General features: G+C 38.4%; 1 protein-coding gene across 1 annotated transcript in view; it reads left to right on the top strand.

Moving 5' to 3' along the window:
- FYB1 (FYN binding protein 1) overlaps nucleotides 1–17,183 on the top strand; it is a 99,709-nt gene that overhangs the window by 37,557 nt on the left and 44,969 nt on the right. The window contains exon 2 of the mRNA XM_052659099.1: nucleotides 16,718–16,874. Within this exon, the coding sequence (XP_052515059.1) occupies nucleotides 16,718–16,874 (157 nt within the window). The remainder of the gene's footprint in view (nucleotides 1–16,717; nucleotides 16,875–17,183) is intronic.

Raw genomic sequence — 17,183 nt, forward strand, 5'->3', positions numbered from 1 at the left:
TATATATATATATATATATAGGCACACGGCAGCCGAGTAACAACGATTACTCAGTGAATGGACTAGAGGAGCAGTTATGGGCAAGCTCAATAACTTGCCCATAACTCCAAGTCTGATTAACTCCAAAGTACAAGGTTTTGACTGAAACTCTACATTGGCTGCCTATCTTGGACTCTTTTCTCCTTCCCAGCTGATCTTTCTGTATGAATTTTGACCAGACCAATTCCTTTATATATATATTATATATATATTATATATATATATAATGCTTTTGTTGAGGTCTTAATGAATATGAATATTGGCAATATTTTTTCCTGAAAACAAAATAAAAGAAATTGGCTGAAATAATAGTCATAAATTTGTCCTTTCTCTTCAAATATTAGCTCAATATCAATTGAATAGTTCAATATCAATATCAGGGGAACTGAGAAGCCTTGGAGAGTCTGAATGGCCTCTACAAGCTATCAAGTCATCAGTATCCTGGGCTGTCTTCTCATAGTTGCAAAGTTTCCATAATGACCATTATTTATTTGCTGAGCTCCTACTTGCTTGCAGAATCTGTACCTGGTACACTATGCACATTATCTCATTCAATTTATGTAGCAGCATAATCTCTTTTTTTTTAATTTATTTACTTATTTGGCTGCATCAGGCCTTAGTCGTGGCACACATGCAGTATTGCACGGGCTTCTCTCTAGCTGAGGCATGGGCTCAGTACTTGCAGCATGGGTTTCGTTGCCTCATGGCATGTGGGGTCTTAGTTTCCTGAGCAAGGATCAAACCTGCATCCTTCGCATTAGAAGGCAGATTCTTAACCACTGGACCACCAGGGAAGTCCCTGGAAGCACCATCTTACACTTGAAATTCCTGTGACTAGAGAATCCGCTTCTTAGCATGTTCTGTCTCCTAGAAATTTTAATCTTATTTTCCACTGAAATCTTTCTATAACTTCCTTTGGTGTTCATACTGCCTCTGTAGTATGTTCAAATACATGACTCATCCTCAAATTAGTCTTTCATGTATTTGAGGCCAGCTATAATCCCACCTGTTTCCTCACCTCAATCCCATTTTATTTCTAGGATGTGCTTGCACGTGCATGCGACCCTATGGACCACAGCCTACACGCTCCTCTGTCCACCGGATTCTCTAGGCAAGAATACCAGAGTGGGTTGCCATTTCCTCCTCCAAGGGATCTTCCTGACCCAGGAATTTACATATCTTATGTCTCCTTCACTGGCAGGCAGGTTCCTTACCACTAGCACCAACTGGGATAAATACCCCTAATCTAGATGGTTTTTGACCAGTCCATTTCTTACCTATTTAGAATCCTTTCTTTTGGTCCTGCACTCCTGACTGGACTGACTCTCTTATTTCCAAAGATTTACTGTCTTTCAGTCAATCATTGATTTAAAATTTAACTGTACTTTGACCTAGTGAGTTTTTCTATGGATGACTTCTTATTCCAGTTCCAAGTCTGATGTTAAATGTTATTCTTTATACTAATTATGTCACTTTATGCCTATATTTGCCTGTCATTCTTTCTGTTCGGTGCCCTGTAGCATTCAGTTTCACTGCTTCATGCTGAAAATGATGATGATCCTTAGTATGAATATTAGTGATAAACATGAATTACAAAATAAATCCTTTATGTTTAATCCTTGCTTTTGTTCTAAGAGCAAGATGCAAGAGAATTTGACATTTCCTATTTTTTTCCAGCAAAAGATCTCTTGTTTATTCATTTATCTATTCAACAAATATTTAGTGAGTGACTGCCATAGTTTTATGCCTGGGAATACAGCAATAAGAATGATGTATATAGTTTTTGCCTTCATATAGCCTACATCCTAGTTAGAAGAGCAGATAAAACACAAATAAATGGGTAAACAAATTCAGAGAATGCTTAGTGTTGTGAATAAAATAGAACCAATGATGCAACCAAGTGATTGAGAAGGTAGCAGACAAGGTGAAGTGATTTTAGATGAGATAGTCAGTGAAGACGTCTCTGAGCAGATAATATTCAGGCAGAGTCATGAATGATGAAAGGATCCAATTACACGGTGATATGGGAAAGGATTATCTGCGCAGAAAGGAGTTAGTGACAATTACTTAGGCAAGAATCAGCTTGATGTGGTTAGAGAAATAGCAAGCCCTTATGTCAGCTAGAATACCTATGTGAAGGGAGAGTGGTTCAAGATGAGGCTGTAACAGTAGGCACTGACCAAACTCCTTGGGTTCTAGAAGGTCATAGTTCAGAATTTGTAATAGGAAGCCACTGAAATTGGAGGCATTATGAAGAAGAATATTATAATCTAGTTTACATTTGGGGACTTCTCTTTGACCGCTGCATGGAGCATAAAATGTAGGCACATAAGAATAAATCTGAAGACTGATTAGAAGACTTTCAGGTGAGAAATGACTAGGGTGGGAGAGACAAGAAGACGAATTCAGAATATGTTTCATGGGTAGCACTGACAGAAATTGTTCACATGCTAGGTACAGGGAGTAAGAAAACACAAAATAGGAATCAATATGAGTGGTTGTTAAATATTATATTGATTACGTTAATGTCACCAATTTACTATTTGGACTTCATACAAAATTAGATGCATAATGTAAATGTAATATATTATTTACTTTGCATAAAATAGTGAAGAAATTTATTAATTAGATTTAGGAACAGTAAAACTTGGTATTGTTTGATCAGTTAGAATCATTAAGCAAAGCACACAGATGAGGTAAATGAGGTGGAGAAATCTTTATTTGTGATTCCCGAATCTGACTGAGTTGTGAACTGTCACGGTAGTATATTTCAATGTGAGGCCTTTGGAAATTCTCAGAGTCCCTTAGATCCTCTATATATTTCTTAAATTATACTATCATTTTAGTGAAAATCTAAAAAAAAAATTAATGTAAGCATGAAAGTGTTAGTCAACCAGTCATATCTGACTATTTGCGAACCCATGGACTGCAGCCCACCAGGCTCCTCTGTCCATGGGATTTTCCAAGCAAGAATGCTGGAGTGGATTTCCATGCACTCATCCAGGGGAGGGGAGACTGAGCATGCAATTGAATTGAACCTTCTGTTTAAACCAGTCTGTCTACACAGCTGTGCTTCCAGCTATACTGGGTCTTGGTCACTTCATACTCTGTCCATGCACTACAAGGAAGTTCTGCCTTCTTTCTTGGCAGTTCTCGTTCTCTTTCCTCAATTCATGTCTGCTTGGTCTGATGGTCTAATTTACCCCTTTCAAAACCTTACAGTTTTAGCAGGAAAAATCTGGCCTCCTGGATGAACTTATGATCAGGCAATTTCCCTTAATAGTCCTTTTCTTTATAGCATTTCCTCTTACTTTAAAAAAAAAAAAGAAAAGGCATCTATCACAACGTAATTTTCACAACATATTCCACATCTATCACAAAGTAATGCAAAACTGAGATGTGTTTGGTGTGTAGAGTTTGGGGTGGGGTGGGAGTATATGTTTGATGTGTTTGTTTTGTTTTGTTTACTTAGTTGCCAATATTAAAAAATTGGAAGATTTCACAGAAAAATCTAGAACTGTTCTCCACATATTTACAGTAGGCTGGAATCCTGTAGCAGTGACCCCATCAAGACGACACAAATTTCCTGCTCACCAGTCAATTTCCAGCAATACATACAAATGCATGTTGCTGCCTGGCTTCCACTGAAAGTTGACTTTGGAGCATCTGCTTTAGATGTCCCTCTATTTGCTCATATTCTGAAGCTATAATATTATCTCTGCATCACCAATGTTTACTCCTTCTCTGCTCATAGATGTTATATTTCTGGGTTATATTGATTTTTATTTTAAAAATGATGATTGACTCAAAACATTCACTATCCTTTCAACATATAATCAGTTCATATGAGACTTTTCTAAACCTTGAGTTCTAGTAGGACTTCCTTTACTCCTATATAAGTTTAAGTATATTTTTAAAAAAATTTTAGCCTTTGAAGAAAAGAAATTCAATTATTGTCTTCTGCGCCAAGCACTCTATCTTAGAAAAAAGAAAGGTGCTCTGTAAGTATCAGCTTCTGACAAAAAACTTTTCCTATACACTGACTTTTTTCCTTTTAATATAATATTTTGTAGAAGGAAATAGCAACCCACTCTAGTATTCTTGCCTGGGAATTTCCATGGACAGAGGAGCCTGGTGGACTACAGTCCGTGGGGTCATAAAAGAGCTGGACACGACTGAATGACTAACACACGCACACGGCACTGCTTGCAGGATCTCAGCTGCCTGAGCAGGGATCAGACCAAGGGCTTGGCAGTAAAAGCCACAAGTCTTAACCTCTGAACCCCCAGGGAAATCCCTTAACCTTTTTAAAAAAGAAAGATTCAGAAGCCAGCAATCTTCAGTCAAATTACTGCCCGATTTGAATTTCATGTCAGTTTATGAACTGAAAATAAAAACATTTAACGCTTCAAGATTACATCTAATTATAAAAATAACTACATAAATTGTGACTATCCAACAAAGTTATTGGGGAAGTAAATTTTTAAGAATTAAAAAAGATTCAGAGACATTGAATGTTAAAGTTAGATCTGAGATGGGGGAAGTTTAAGATAGTGATCAAAGCCTTTCTTTACTTATTTTCCTCTAATTGATTGTATTTGTTTTGATCTCTACTTTTCACCTTCGTTTTAATTTCTGCTTAATTATCTATTCAAACAGGAACGTTTCAGTATTATTTTTCTTTCCACATTGATGGAATATTCTAAGCTGACCAACATTTTCTTGGTAGTTTGCTTTCAAAGCAAAGAGTTTTTCACTAATATAGTTACAGTACTTTGTTTTCAACTAAACTGATTTCCAAAATTTCCCATCCTCTGTGGGTTTACATCCACTATGGGCTTATAAATTCTTTGAAGATAAGAATAGATGACTTTGAATTAGGCAAGAAAAAGAATTCTGCAAAACTAGTTTTTCTAAGCCTGTGACCCAGATAGGCTCATAAATACTTTCAAATCCTTACCTTTGAAAGCTACTGAAGATCTTCTGAAAACTTGTAAGATGCTTTGACATAAATGGCAATATCTACATGAATGCCTATACTGTAAATGATATTCTACTTTAGATCAAACAGCAATGTATTCGATCAACTGTCAATCATAGAAGAGTAAGTTCTTTTTTTCAGCAATTTAATTAAATAGGGTGCTGTATCACTAACATACTATATTAAGGAAACACACATACACACAAAATGTCTTATAACCATATGAAAAGATCCTTAACGTCACTTGCAAACATTGAAATGCAAGCTAAAATGTCATAGCATTTTTTTTACATATCAGAATTAAGACCAAAACAATGTGATGACACCTCACTGTCAGGGAGGTTATGGTAAAACAGGTGTAATCCTCCTGTGTCAGAAGACACATGAATTGATAAACTCTTAACAAATGGCACTGTTTACCAAAGTGTTTTAATGTTCTATTTTTCGATCCACAAAGTCCACTTTCTAAGAATTTACCCTACACATATATTCAGACTTGTGATCAAGTACAAGAATAATTTTGTAATTGTACTTGTCTAGTAACCCAAAGATATCAAAAAATACAAAACAAACTAAAGTTCCCAATAGTAAACATACAGTTACTAAGCAATTCTATGCTGGGCATATATTAATAGTAAAAAGAAATGAAAACATATGTCCACGCAAAAACTGGTACACAAGTGTTCATACCAACATTGTTTGTAACAGCTAAAAAATGAAAACAATTCAAAAGTCCATCAACTGAAAAATAGATAAGATGTGGTATCCATACAGTAGGATATAAACGAGCCATAGAAAGAATGAAATCTTGATATCTGCTGCAACATGATTGAACCTCAAAAACAACCAAGTGAAAAAAGCAGTCACAGAAGGCCGTATATTGTATGATTCTATCAAAATGAAGAACACAGGATAAACAAATCCACTGAGACCAAAAGTAAATCAGTGGTTGCCTAAGGCAGGAGTAAGGGGGAGAGGATGGGGTGAGGAAAATAATCAGTCAGCTTTATTTCAGTGGTGATTCATGTGTCCTAAAATTAGATTAGGATGATGATTGCACTAATACAAACATATTGATTCCATAGAATTGTACTCCTTTTTTCTTTTTTTGGTCTGCACCACACAGATCTTAGCTCCCCAACCAGGGTTTGAACCTGTGCCCCCTGCCTTGGGAGGGGGTAGTCTTAACCACAGGGCAGCCAGGAAAGTCCCTAAAGTATACTCTTTAAACCCATATAGTTCTTACTTGATAAAATAATTTTCAAAAAAATAATCAAAATTTCCATCAATTATGAGATGGGTCAAATAAATGATACTAAATCTATGCAATGGAGAATGCCACAGTTATGAAAATTTCATTGCCCTATTTGTGAAAAATTTGCTATAAGAGCAAAGTACAGAATACTGTATGTAGTAAGGTCCAATTTATGTGACAACATGCATGGGATATTTCTTGAAAGACGCATATGAGGCTGATAACAGTTGTCCTTGGAAAATGGGAGATGGGATTAGAATGTGAGATGTTTCTTTTCAGTATTCCCTCTTATCTTTTCTTAAGCATTTTACTGTGCATATATTTATTCCACAATAAACTATTTTTTTTCCTAAAGGGAAAAGAGAGGGAAAAAAAAGTCTGAATCAGTAAGACATGAAATACCCTGCTATGTATGATAGATGTAAAGTGTTGTGGGGCAGACACAGATGGTGACAGTGCAGACCCACCCTCAGTTTACTATTTAACTAGGAAGAGATTAAATTTAAAAGTGACAACGTAATTTATGGGAACTTTACAAAACATAAAATTAGCATAAGAAACCATGTGTGAGTGCTCTGTATACAGATGAGAGAGTTCGCCCAGCAGCACTCGGCTGCATGGTGTCAAGCCAGAGTATAAGGAGAGCAACCACACGACGCTTAAAAAAAACAGGTGGCTTGTCAGAAGCTTGCTTGTAGCAAAATGGTCACAAGTGCAGCATAGCATGTTATTTCAAGCACAAGTGGAAGTTTAGAAAACTTTTTTTGTGTGTGGCCTTGCCATGTAGATCTTTGGGCTTCCCCGGTGGCTCGGCAGTAAAGAATCTGCCGCAGACACTGCAGACACGGGTTTGATCCCTGGGTCAGGAAGATCCCCTGGGGGAGGGCATGGCAACCCACTCTAGCATTCTCACCTGGAGAATCCTGTGGACAGAGGAGCTTGGCAAGCGATGGTTCATAGGGTCACAGAGAGCTGGACACAGGTGAAACAACTGATCTCACATGCATGTAGATCCGAGTTTCCCTACCAAGGATTGAATCCATGCCCCCTGCATTGGGAGCCCAGAGTCCTAACCACTGCACTGCCAAGAAAGTCCCTAGAAAACTTTTAAAAGAAATCGTACTAGGCTATACCTGAAGCTAACACGGTATTATACATTCACTATGTCTCAACAAAAATTATAAGAAAAAAAAGCATAGTAAGTTTTGATTATCCTAGTCTCTCTACACATAGAGACATAAAAGTGCCCCTGAAGGTTTAATAAGAGCCTGTCCCATGTAGGAAAAAAATGGTTCTAGATGCTAGGATACTTCTTAAGCAGAACACCCCTGTTGCGTATAAATAGTAGGTACATACTCTTTCTAATTCTCATAGCCATCCTGCATGTTAGGAAGCAGTAGTCTCATTTTAACATCCAGGGAATATAAAACCCAGAAAAGCAAAACACATTATCCAGTGCCCTACAACTACTACAAGTTGGGATTGGTAGTCAAACCTAGATCCGAATGATTCCAGCACAAGTATTCTATCAAACCATTCCACTTCCCGTGCTGAAAACTTCCTTCTGGTGTTGTTCAGGAATCAAGAATTGAGAAGGAAATGGCAACACACTCCAGTATTCTTGCCTGGAAAATTCCATGGACAGAGGAGCCTGGCAGGCTATAGTCTATGGGGTCACAACGAGTCAGACACGACTGAGCATACACACACAGGAATCAAGAAAGTAAAAGCAATGTTTGTTTGTTCATTACCTGAAGGGCTGGATAAGGAGTTAAACTTCCTGATTCTTAGTCCATTCCAAGATATCCTAACTGATATCCTAATTATGCATATCCTAATTATTCATAATTGGTTTGAGGAAAAGCTTTTGGTTTTTACAGTTGAGATGGGGAGACTGCCATGTATCAATGATGTAGCCAGATTAAGTGATAGCTAATAGGAATGTTTATTAAGAACTATAATGTTCAGATGCTTCTGCAAGGTGGGTGTATATGACTATTTCACAGATGAGAAAAGAAAGACTTGGGGAATGTCAAGCAACTTACTCATGGCCCAAAACTGAGTAATAAACAATTAAATGAATATGAGTGGTGAAATCTGAATTCAAACTCAAAACTCTCTATGCCAGAACTTTTCATTCTTCCCTCGGCCATGAAGCCACTGAAGCACAATAAAGATATATATAGAAGTGGCAAATATAAGACATTTGTTTCAAGAAATGTGGCTGTGAAGGGAATGAGAAACAGCAGCTGTTAACTAGAGTGAGGGACAAGGAAGTAAGGATATTGTTGTGTTTCTTTAACGTACAGGAGATCAAACCACGTTTAAGATGGGAAGTGCATCGTAAAGACTGAAATACAGTCCAGAGCACAGAGTAAGCGCTTAATAATTGTTTCTTACTTGATGAAAGTGAAGGAGTTATTGATTAATGGAGCAAAGTCTATAAAAAAGCAGGCATATTATGAACCAAGAATGGCAGTTAGTATTGGTAAGAATGACATTTTTTCCAGAGAATCAGAGGCAAAGGAAAAAAGGGAAGCAAGATGAAAGGAGGTTTTAAGTTAGAACAAAAGGTAAATGGGGGTGGTCCAGTAGAGTGCTCTCCATGATCTTGGTAAAATAAAAGGTAAAGTATCCGTGGTGAACGAGGAGGGAGTGAGAGGGTCCAGGAATGTGGGGAGCTTTTAAACAACTATTATGGTAAACGTGATAAGGTCTCGGTGAGACCAGATTCTGAAGAGGCTATGTTTAGGTAGGTGTAAATGACTCGCTTGGGCAGACATTTACTAGGGACCCCATCAAATATACACTTAGATTGTTCTTAGTGCAGAGTTTATCAGCCTAGATTCAGGAAATACCAGACAGTTGCTAGAGCTTTTTGTCCCATTTGGATGAACAATAGCCATATGTCGACCTACGCAAGTGTATAGAAGATAAAAGTTTATATTCCACATTGCCAGTTCAATGGCTAAATCTTGGGGCAATGTAGTTCAGTTCAGTCACTCAGTTATGTCTGACTCTTTGCGACCGCATGAACCACAGCACTCCAGGCCTCCCTGTCCATCAGCAACTGCCGGAGTCTACCCACACCCATGTCCTTTGAGTCGGTGATGCCATCCAACCATCTCATCCTCTGTCATCCCCTTCTCCTCCTGCCCTCAATCTTTCCCAGCATCAGAGTCTTTTCAAATGAGTCAGCTCTTCACATCAGATGGCCAAAGTATTGGAGTTTCAGCTTCAACATCAGTTCTTCCAATGAACACCCAGGACTGATCTCCTTTAGGATGGACTGGTTGGATCTCCTTGTAGTCCAAGGGACTCTCAAGACTCTTCTCCAACACCACAGTTCAAAAGCATCAATTCTTGGGGCAGGCACATAATAATTCCCCAATAAATAACTGAAGACCTTATAAAAATTCAAACTATTGATTTCAAAATAACTCATCAGGATAGCTCAGTAATGATTTTTATTTGTCACATTCCTCATCCTTATGTGATCATCTTTTATGTTTATACTATGCTTCAGACTTTTCAAGATGCTTTCAATACATATCAGCTCATCTAATCTTTAAACCTTTATGAAAGGTGGTATGAAAGTGGTCATACCACTCCCATTTGACAGATAGAAAAATTAAATCACATGGAAATTAAATGATTTGCTGAAGATAAAGGACTGTTTGGTGTAAAGCTGGTGGTAAAATCAGTTTTCTAATGTCTGACTCAATTCTAAGACATCCCAACAAAATCATGATTGGAAATTAACTCTACAGTCAAGGTTTTATGGCAATTGGGGATGATATGATACATTGTTTTTTGGGATGTTTTAATATTTATTTTATTTATTTGGCTGTACTGGGGCTTAGTTGCAGCACATGTGATCTTTGATCTTTCGGTTGTGGCATGCAAACCCTTAGTTGTGACATACAGGATCTAGTTCCCTAATCAGGGATCAAGCCCGGGCCCCCTGCATTGGGAGTGTGATGTCTTAGCCACTGGACCACCAGAGAAGTCCTCATAGTATCTTTGGTTTTCTTAAGGAATCCATGGATTGAAAAGGAAATCCAGAACCGCAACTCAAGATGCTCCCTAGACCTCGTGGACCGTGAAGGTTACAAGCCCCTTCTTCATCAAAAGTCATCAGTGTCAGAATCTAAGGGGTAGATTTCCTGAGTCCTCATAGATCTTTACATTACAAGAGAATTGTCACAATACCAGGAACCAGTATTTATTAAAAACAAAAAAAAGATCTCAAGTACAAAGTTTGTGAAATAACACAATTTCCATTTTCTATATATAAGTATACTACCACTGTCAAAGTTTCTTCGTTAATTATCCCCTCCCCTTCTCTCCACTCATTCTTCCCTTCCCCTTCAATTCTGCTTTTCCATTTATAGTTTTAGATCCTGACATAACATCACCACTTTGGGTAGCTGGTGTTTCAGTGAACCTGGAACCACCCTTCAGGGCAGGGCAGATAATGCCTGGGGACTGATGGCAGACTCATGGAGGCCCCTGCCAGGCATTTCCTCCTAGTAAAATGGCCCGAGTGTTCCACCCATGTGTCAGAGCACATGACTTGTGTAAGGCCTCTACTAAGCTCCCAAAATTAAAGAGAATGAAAAATTCAAATCAGAAGTTGTTAACTTCCCAGATTCTTGAGAGCTGTTTTCATGTCCTAGACAGTTCTGCAATTTTGCTCCCCTTCGTTCACAACTCTTCCCATTTTTCTGTAACCAGTATGAACTGCTCCCTACTGTAAGTACGGTCAGTTCTCTTTTGTTTTTGCTATTAGGCATACTTTAAAATTATGGTTAAGAATTTTATTATCAAACTTATTACATCTCTTGTGGAAGTTCAAGTGTTACAACTAGGTGTAAGTCAAACTCCCATTCTGCTTTTTAGCAAAATGGCCAGCATCTACTTGAAGCCTTAGTTCAGTTCAGGGCAGTTGTTCAGTCATGTCCAGCTCTTTGTGACCCCATGGACTGCAGCACGCCAGGCCTCCCTGTCCATCACCAGCTCCCGCAGCTTACTCAAACTCATGTCCATTGAGCCAGTGATGCCATACAATCATCTCATCCTCTGTTGTCCCCTTCTCCTCTCACCTTCAATCTTTCACAGCCTCAGGGTCTTTTCCAATGAGTCAGTTCTTCACATCAGGTGGCCAAAGTATTGGAGTTTCAGCTTTAGCATCAGTCCTTCCAATGAATATTCAGGACAGGACTTCCTTGAGTATGGTCTGGTTGGATCTTCTTGCTGTCAAGGGACTCTCAAGAGTCTTCTCCAAAACCACAGTCTAAAAGCATCAATTCTTCAGTGCTCAGCTTTCTTTATAGTCCAACTCTCACATCCATACATGACTACTGTAGAAAACCATGGCTTTGAGTAGACAGACCTTGCTGGCAAAGTAATGTCTTTGCTTTTTAATATGCTGTCTAGGTTGGTCATAACTTTTCTTCCAATGAGCAAGGATCTTTAATTTCATGGCTACAGTCAACATCTTCAGTGATTTTGGAGCCCAAGAAAATAAAATCTGTCACTATTTCCAGAAGTGATGGGACCAGATGCCATGATCTTAGTTTTCTGAATGTTGAGCTTTAAGCCAACTTTTTCACTCTCCTCTTTCACTTTCATCAAGAGGCTCTTTAGTTCTTCTTCGCTTTCTGCCATAAATGGTGTCATCTGCATATCTGAGGTTATTGGTATTTCTCCTGGCAATATTGATTTCAGCTTGTGCTTCATCCAGCCCAGCATTTCTCATGATATACTCTGCATGTAAGTTAAATAAGCAGGGTGAAAATATACTTAAGGCCTTAAGCCTTAAGCTCCTATTAAATGGTCCAGGAACATAATTCCTGAATCTGACTTGGGATGAGAGTGGGCAGTAGGATATAAATTTACCTGCTTAGCTCACTGCACCTGAGCGGTCCTGGGCTGTCCAGTAGTATTGCTCTGTCTGCTACAATGTGGCCCATATCCCTGCACATTTCTCGGAGGAAGAAATTCCAAATGGTCTTTCAATTCTTGTAAAGCCACAGACTACCTAGGCAATATTGATATCTCTGAGACTTGAGGGATAAGACCCAAATATATAGATAGATAGATTGATCAGAGTTTTGGTTGTTAACTCTCAAATTTTACATTTCTAATTCTTGATACTAACTAAATTCTAAACTTGTTGTTCTTTCCCTTTGTTTTATTTCATATATTTTAGATCTTTTCATGATTTTATTTCAAGCTCCTCAATTCCAAATCATGAGACATTTTTTTCCCTGTTAACCTGTATCAGTCATCCATCTTTGGGGGCCTATTTTCCACTAACTCCTGGATGTCTACTTTCCTGCTATCTGATTGTCAAATTCTGAAACATGTATCCAAAACACTACTTTATTTGAATTCCTTTCTAGATTATTTTATAGTCTCCAGAGTTAATATTGCCCTAATAAAACTGAAAACAGTTGTTCAATATTTCACTAAGAGGCAAAGCACCAATTAGAAAAGTTGGACTTATGAAAATCTGTTAATACGTCCATTTGAACTTAGCAATAATTTCCATCTCATGACTTAAGAGCATGGACAGAACATAGCAGAAAGGGCACAAACATCATAAGATATCAACTAAGTTTTATATTCTGGCTAAGTTTGAATTCCACCTCTGTTGCTTACTGACTCTCTGAAGTTGGGTAGTTTTCTTACTTATCAAATGGAAACTAGATAACACCTAAAGAAGTGTTATGTAAGTTAAATAAAATTCCATGTGCAAAATGCCTAAAATGGTTCCTAGCAAAAAAATGATTTATTAATGTTAAAATTAATCTCAGAAATTTCCTATAGATTGTTTCTGTTTCTTCTTTATTTGCTTTATTATAATTCAATATCCATTCTTTGCTTCCATGACATCAGACTAGATTTTTGCTTTTGAGAATTCTGATATTATTAATTATATTTTGGCACAATTTTTGAAGTTTACATTAAAATTTTAAAGCCAATCATATTAGAGTAAGGCAAGTCTACCTGTTTTTTGCCTCCCTGAAAAACTAAGATGCTTTTCCTTAGTATTATTTTGTATGCATGCAAATATATTCCTTGTAGTATTTGAAAGTGACCATAGATTTTGCAAAGCAAAATATCCCATTGCTAAATACTGGTGTAACATAAGAATACTTTAGTGTGTGTTCCCTCAAGTTTAATGAACAAGACACTTATAGTTTAGTGTCTTATTTAGCCTGTCAGACTATCTCTAAGAGTTTTCCAAAAGTAATTTGAAAAAACAAACCATCCAGTTCTCCATCACCCAGCTCTCCCTTCCTCTAGTTTGACTGCACCCTCAGGCACGCCCTCTGGTGGTGGTGATGGTGAGATGGCTGTCGTAGTTCCCTGAGGACCCCTTGGAGTTATAAGTCCAGGCACTCACCCCACTTTCTGGACAGCTCAAGTTATTATAACCAGGGAAGAGGGAGTTGATGCCTGGCAAGAAGAAGGGCAGGGGGTCGCCCCAGCAGCCCCATCAGAAAGCCTCCTAATCCTGTGTAAAGATAAATCCGTAGCACAGAGTTCAGGGTAGGTTGGGTTCTAGTCTACCCAGTTCAGCATTCCCCAAACCATGTCTATAATTTCTCACCTTCAGGCCTTAGAGCACTCTCATGTGGTGGGGTCTCCCACTTGTCAAAACATTTTCCGTGAAAAGATGTCAAAATGGCTAATAAATAATTTTTCTTCTCTTTGGATAATGGTTTGTTAGGGCTTCCCTGGTAGCTCAGTCAGTAAAGAATCTGCTTGCCGTGCAGAGACCCACGTCCAATCCCTGAGTCAGAAAGATCCCCTGGAGAAGGAAATGGCTACGCCCTACAGTACTCTTTCCTGGGAAATCCCATGGGCAGAGGAGCCTGGCGGGCTACAGTCCATGGGGTGGCAAGAATTGGACTCGACTTGGTGACTAAACCACCAATGGTTTATTATCCATTCACAGTGGCTTATTCTCTTTGTGTAAAGCTTTCAAGTCACTTATGATTCTATCAAACCATATTATTTATAAATTAAAATAACAATCTGCATTTTCATCTGTCTCATTCACTAGGATTTTTAATATTTGTTTTATGAAAGAAGAGGTGAGTAATAATACCTTATTAGACAAATAGTCCTGGGACATTCGTAAATGACTTAAGAACAATAATAAACCCATAAAAATAGATCCTGATCTCACATCTAATTCCAAAATAAATTACTAATAATTTTTAAAAGTTAAATGTAAAAACATGTATCCAATTAGAAACAGGAGAAAATATAAGGTTAATAATTATGTGTTCTCAATTGACTATGCCAAAGACTTTGACTGTGTGGATCACAATAAACTGTGGAAAATTCTGAAGGAGATGGGAATACCAGACCACCTGACCTGCCTCTTGAGAAACCTATATGCAGGTCAGGAAACAACAGTTAGAACTGGACATGGAACAACAGACTGGTTCCAAATAGGAAAAGGAATATGTCAAGGCTGTATATTGTCACTCTGCTTATTTAACTTCTATGCAGAGTACATCATGAAAAATGCTGGGCTGGAAGAAGCACAAGCTGGAATCAAGATTGCCGGAGGAAATATCAATAACCTCAGATATGCAGATGACATCACCCTTATGGCAGAAAGTGAAGAGGAACTAAAAAGCCTCTTGATGAAAGTGAAAGAGGAGAGTGAAAAAGTTGGCTTAAAGCTCAACATTCAGAAAACAAAGATCATGGCATCTGGTCCCATCACTTCATGGGAAATAGATGGGGAAACAGTGGAAACAGTGTCAGACTCTATTTTGGGGGGCTCCAAAATCACTGCAGATGGTGACTGCAGCCATGAAATTAAAAGATGTTTACTCCTTGGAAGGAAAGTTATGACCAACCTAGATAGCATATTCAAAAGCAGAGACATTACTTTGCCAACAAAGGTCCGTCTAGTCAAGGCTATGGTTTTTCCAGTAGTCATGTATGGATGTGAGAGTTGGACTGTGAAGAAAGCTGAGCACTGAAGAATCGATGCTTTTGAGCTGTGGTGTTGGAGAAGACTCTTGAGAGTCCCTTGGACTGCAGGGAGATCTAACCAGCCCATCCTAAAGGAGATCAGCCCTGGGATTTCTTTGGAAGGAATGATGCTAAAGCTGAAACTCCAGTACTTTGGCCACCTCATGCGAAGAGTTGACTCATTGGAAAAGACTGATGCTGGGAGGGATTGGGGGCAGGAGGAAAAGGGGACGACCGAGGATGAGATGGCTGGATGGCATTACTGACTCGATGGACGTGAGTTTGAGTGAACTCCGGGAGTCGGTGATGGACAGGGAGGCCTGGCTTGCTGCAATTCATGGGGTCGCAAAGAGTCAGACATGACTGAGTGACTGAACTGAACTGAACTGAGGGTAGGGAAGGCCTTCTTAAATGTAACTCTAGTGACAAATTATCCATGAAAAAATTTACTAATCAAATTCAAGAAAAAGTAGTTAGCCTTAAATATCAAAAAACTTTAACTTCATGACAAAAAGACAAAAATATCTCTAACATATAAATGTAATCAGAAATTTTCATTTATCAGATTTATAAGGGAACTAATTATCCCTACCTCAACCCAAAAAAAATTGGCTGGCAAAAGAAAACACAAGCTAAGCCTGTGAGATTTTCTCCTGTCAAGCAATGTCACGAGTCATGGGTGTAGGGACTGGACAATTTTTAAAACTCCAAGAGGACTAGGATAGTGAGCAGAGACTGGAGTGAAGTGAAGTCGCTCAGTCGTGTCTGACTCTTTCCGACCCCATGGACTGTAGCCAGGCTCCTGAAAGGATAGTATTTTTAATAATTACCATAAAGAGAGGCAGAAATATCTAAAAAGAATTAGGAAACTTTTTATATAATATATAAGCAGTAGAAAAGTGGTTGCCAGGGGCTGAGTTGGGGGGAAAAAAAGAGAGGTGGTTGGTCAAAGGGTAAGATGTATAAAGTCTGAGGATCTAAAACAGAACATGGTGACTACAGTTGATAACACTATCAGGTGACAACACTATACAGTTGTATAACTGAAATTTGTTAAAAGAGTACAACTTAAGTATTCTTGCCACCCTTCCCAAAAAGACAAATACGTGAAGTGATAGATATATTAATTAACTTGGTGGGGAGAAACCTTTCACAATATATATGTGTCTCAAATCATCACATTATACAGTTTAAAATTCTATTTGTCAATTATACATTAGTAAACTGGGTGGTGGGGGGTGGGGAGAAATGGAACATTTAAAAATCTATGTCCCATGATACTGAGAGTATTAAATTATTTAAAGCATTAATTCAACCCACAATGCATTTCCTTCATTATTATGTTTAAAATCCTCATTTCTGCATACTTGGAAGGGTCAGTTCTTGCATGGTGAAGATTTGTCTTAATTCACAGTATTTTTTGTTTTGCTTCGTAGGTAGCAACAAAGGACCAATGACTTTCTCAACAACTGCCCTGCCACCACCTCCACCATCCCATCCATCCAGCCAACCACCATTGCCAGCATCTCACCCAACACAATTGCCAGCCCCAAGTCTACCTCCCAGAAACATTAAACCTCCCTTAGACCTCAAGTAAGCAAAAGATTATTTCACCATTTCTTTGTCAGTCTCTTGTCAGGAATTTTCAAACTATGCTTGGCTGAGTGCTGAGGATTCCATGTGACTCTGGTGGAGCCACAGAAGTGGTCAGTTAGCAGGGAGAAGAGATGGCTTAGCAAGCTGCTCTCACACCTCCATATCCTTTCGCAATTCTTATTTATCTGCTTTGGCAATGGTTTTCCCGTTAAGAGTTCATTTGAAGAAAATCTCTAGAGCCTTTTTGGAAGCTCTGAAGCATTCTTCAGGTCAACACAACCACCATCTCCTTAATCTTCATCATTT

Source organism: Budorcas taxicolor, chromosome 20 (genome assembly GCF_023091745.1).
Source record: "Budorcas taxicolor isolate Tak-1 chromosome 20, Takin1.1, whole genome shotgun sequence".
NCBI classification, from domain to species: Eukaryota; Metazoa; Chordata; class Mammalia; order Artiodactyla; family Bovidae; genus Budorcas; species Budorcas taxicolor.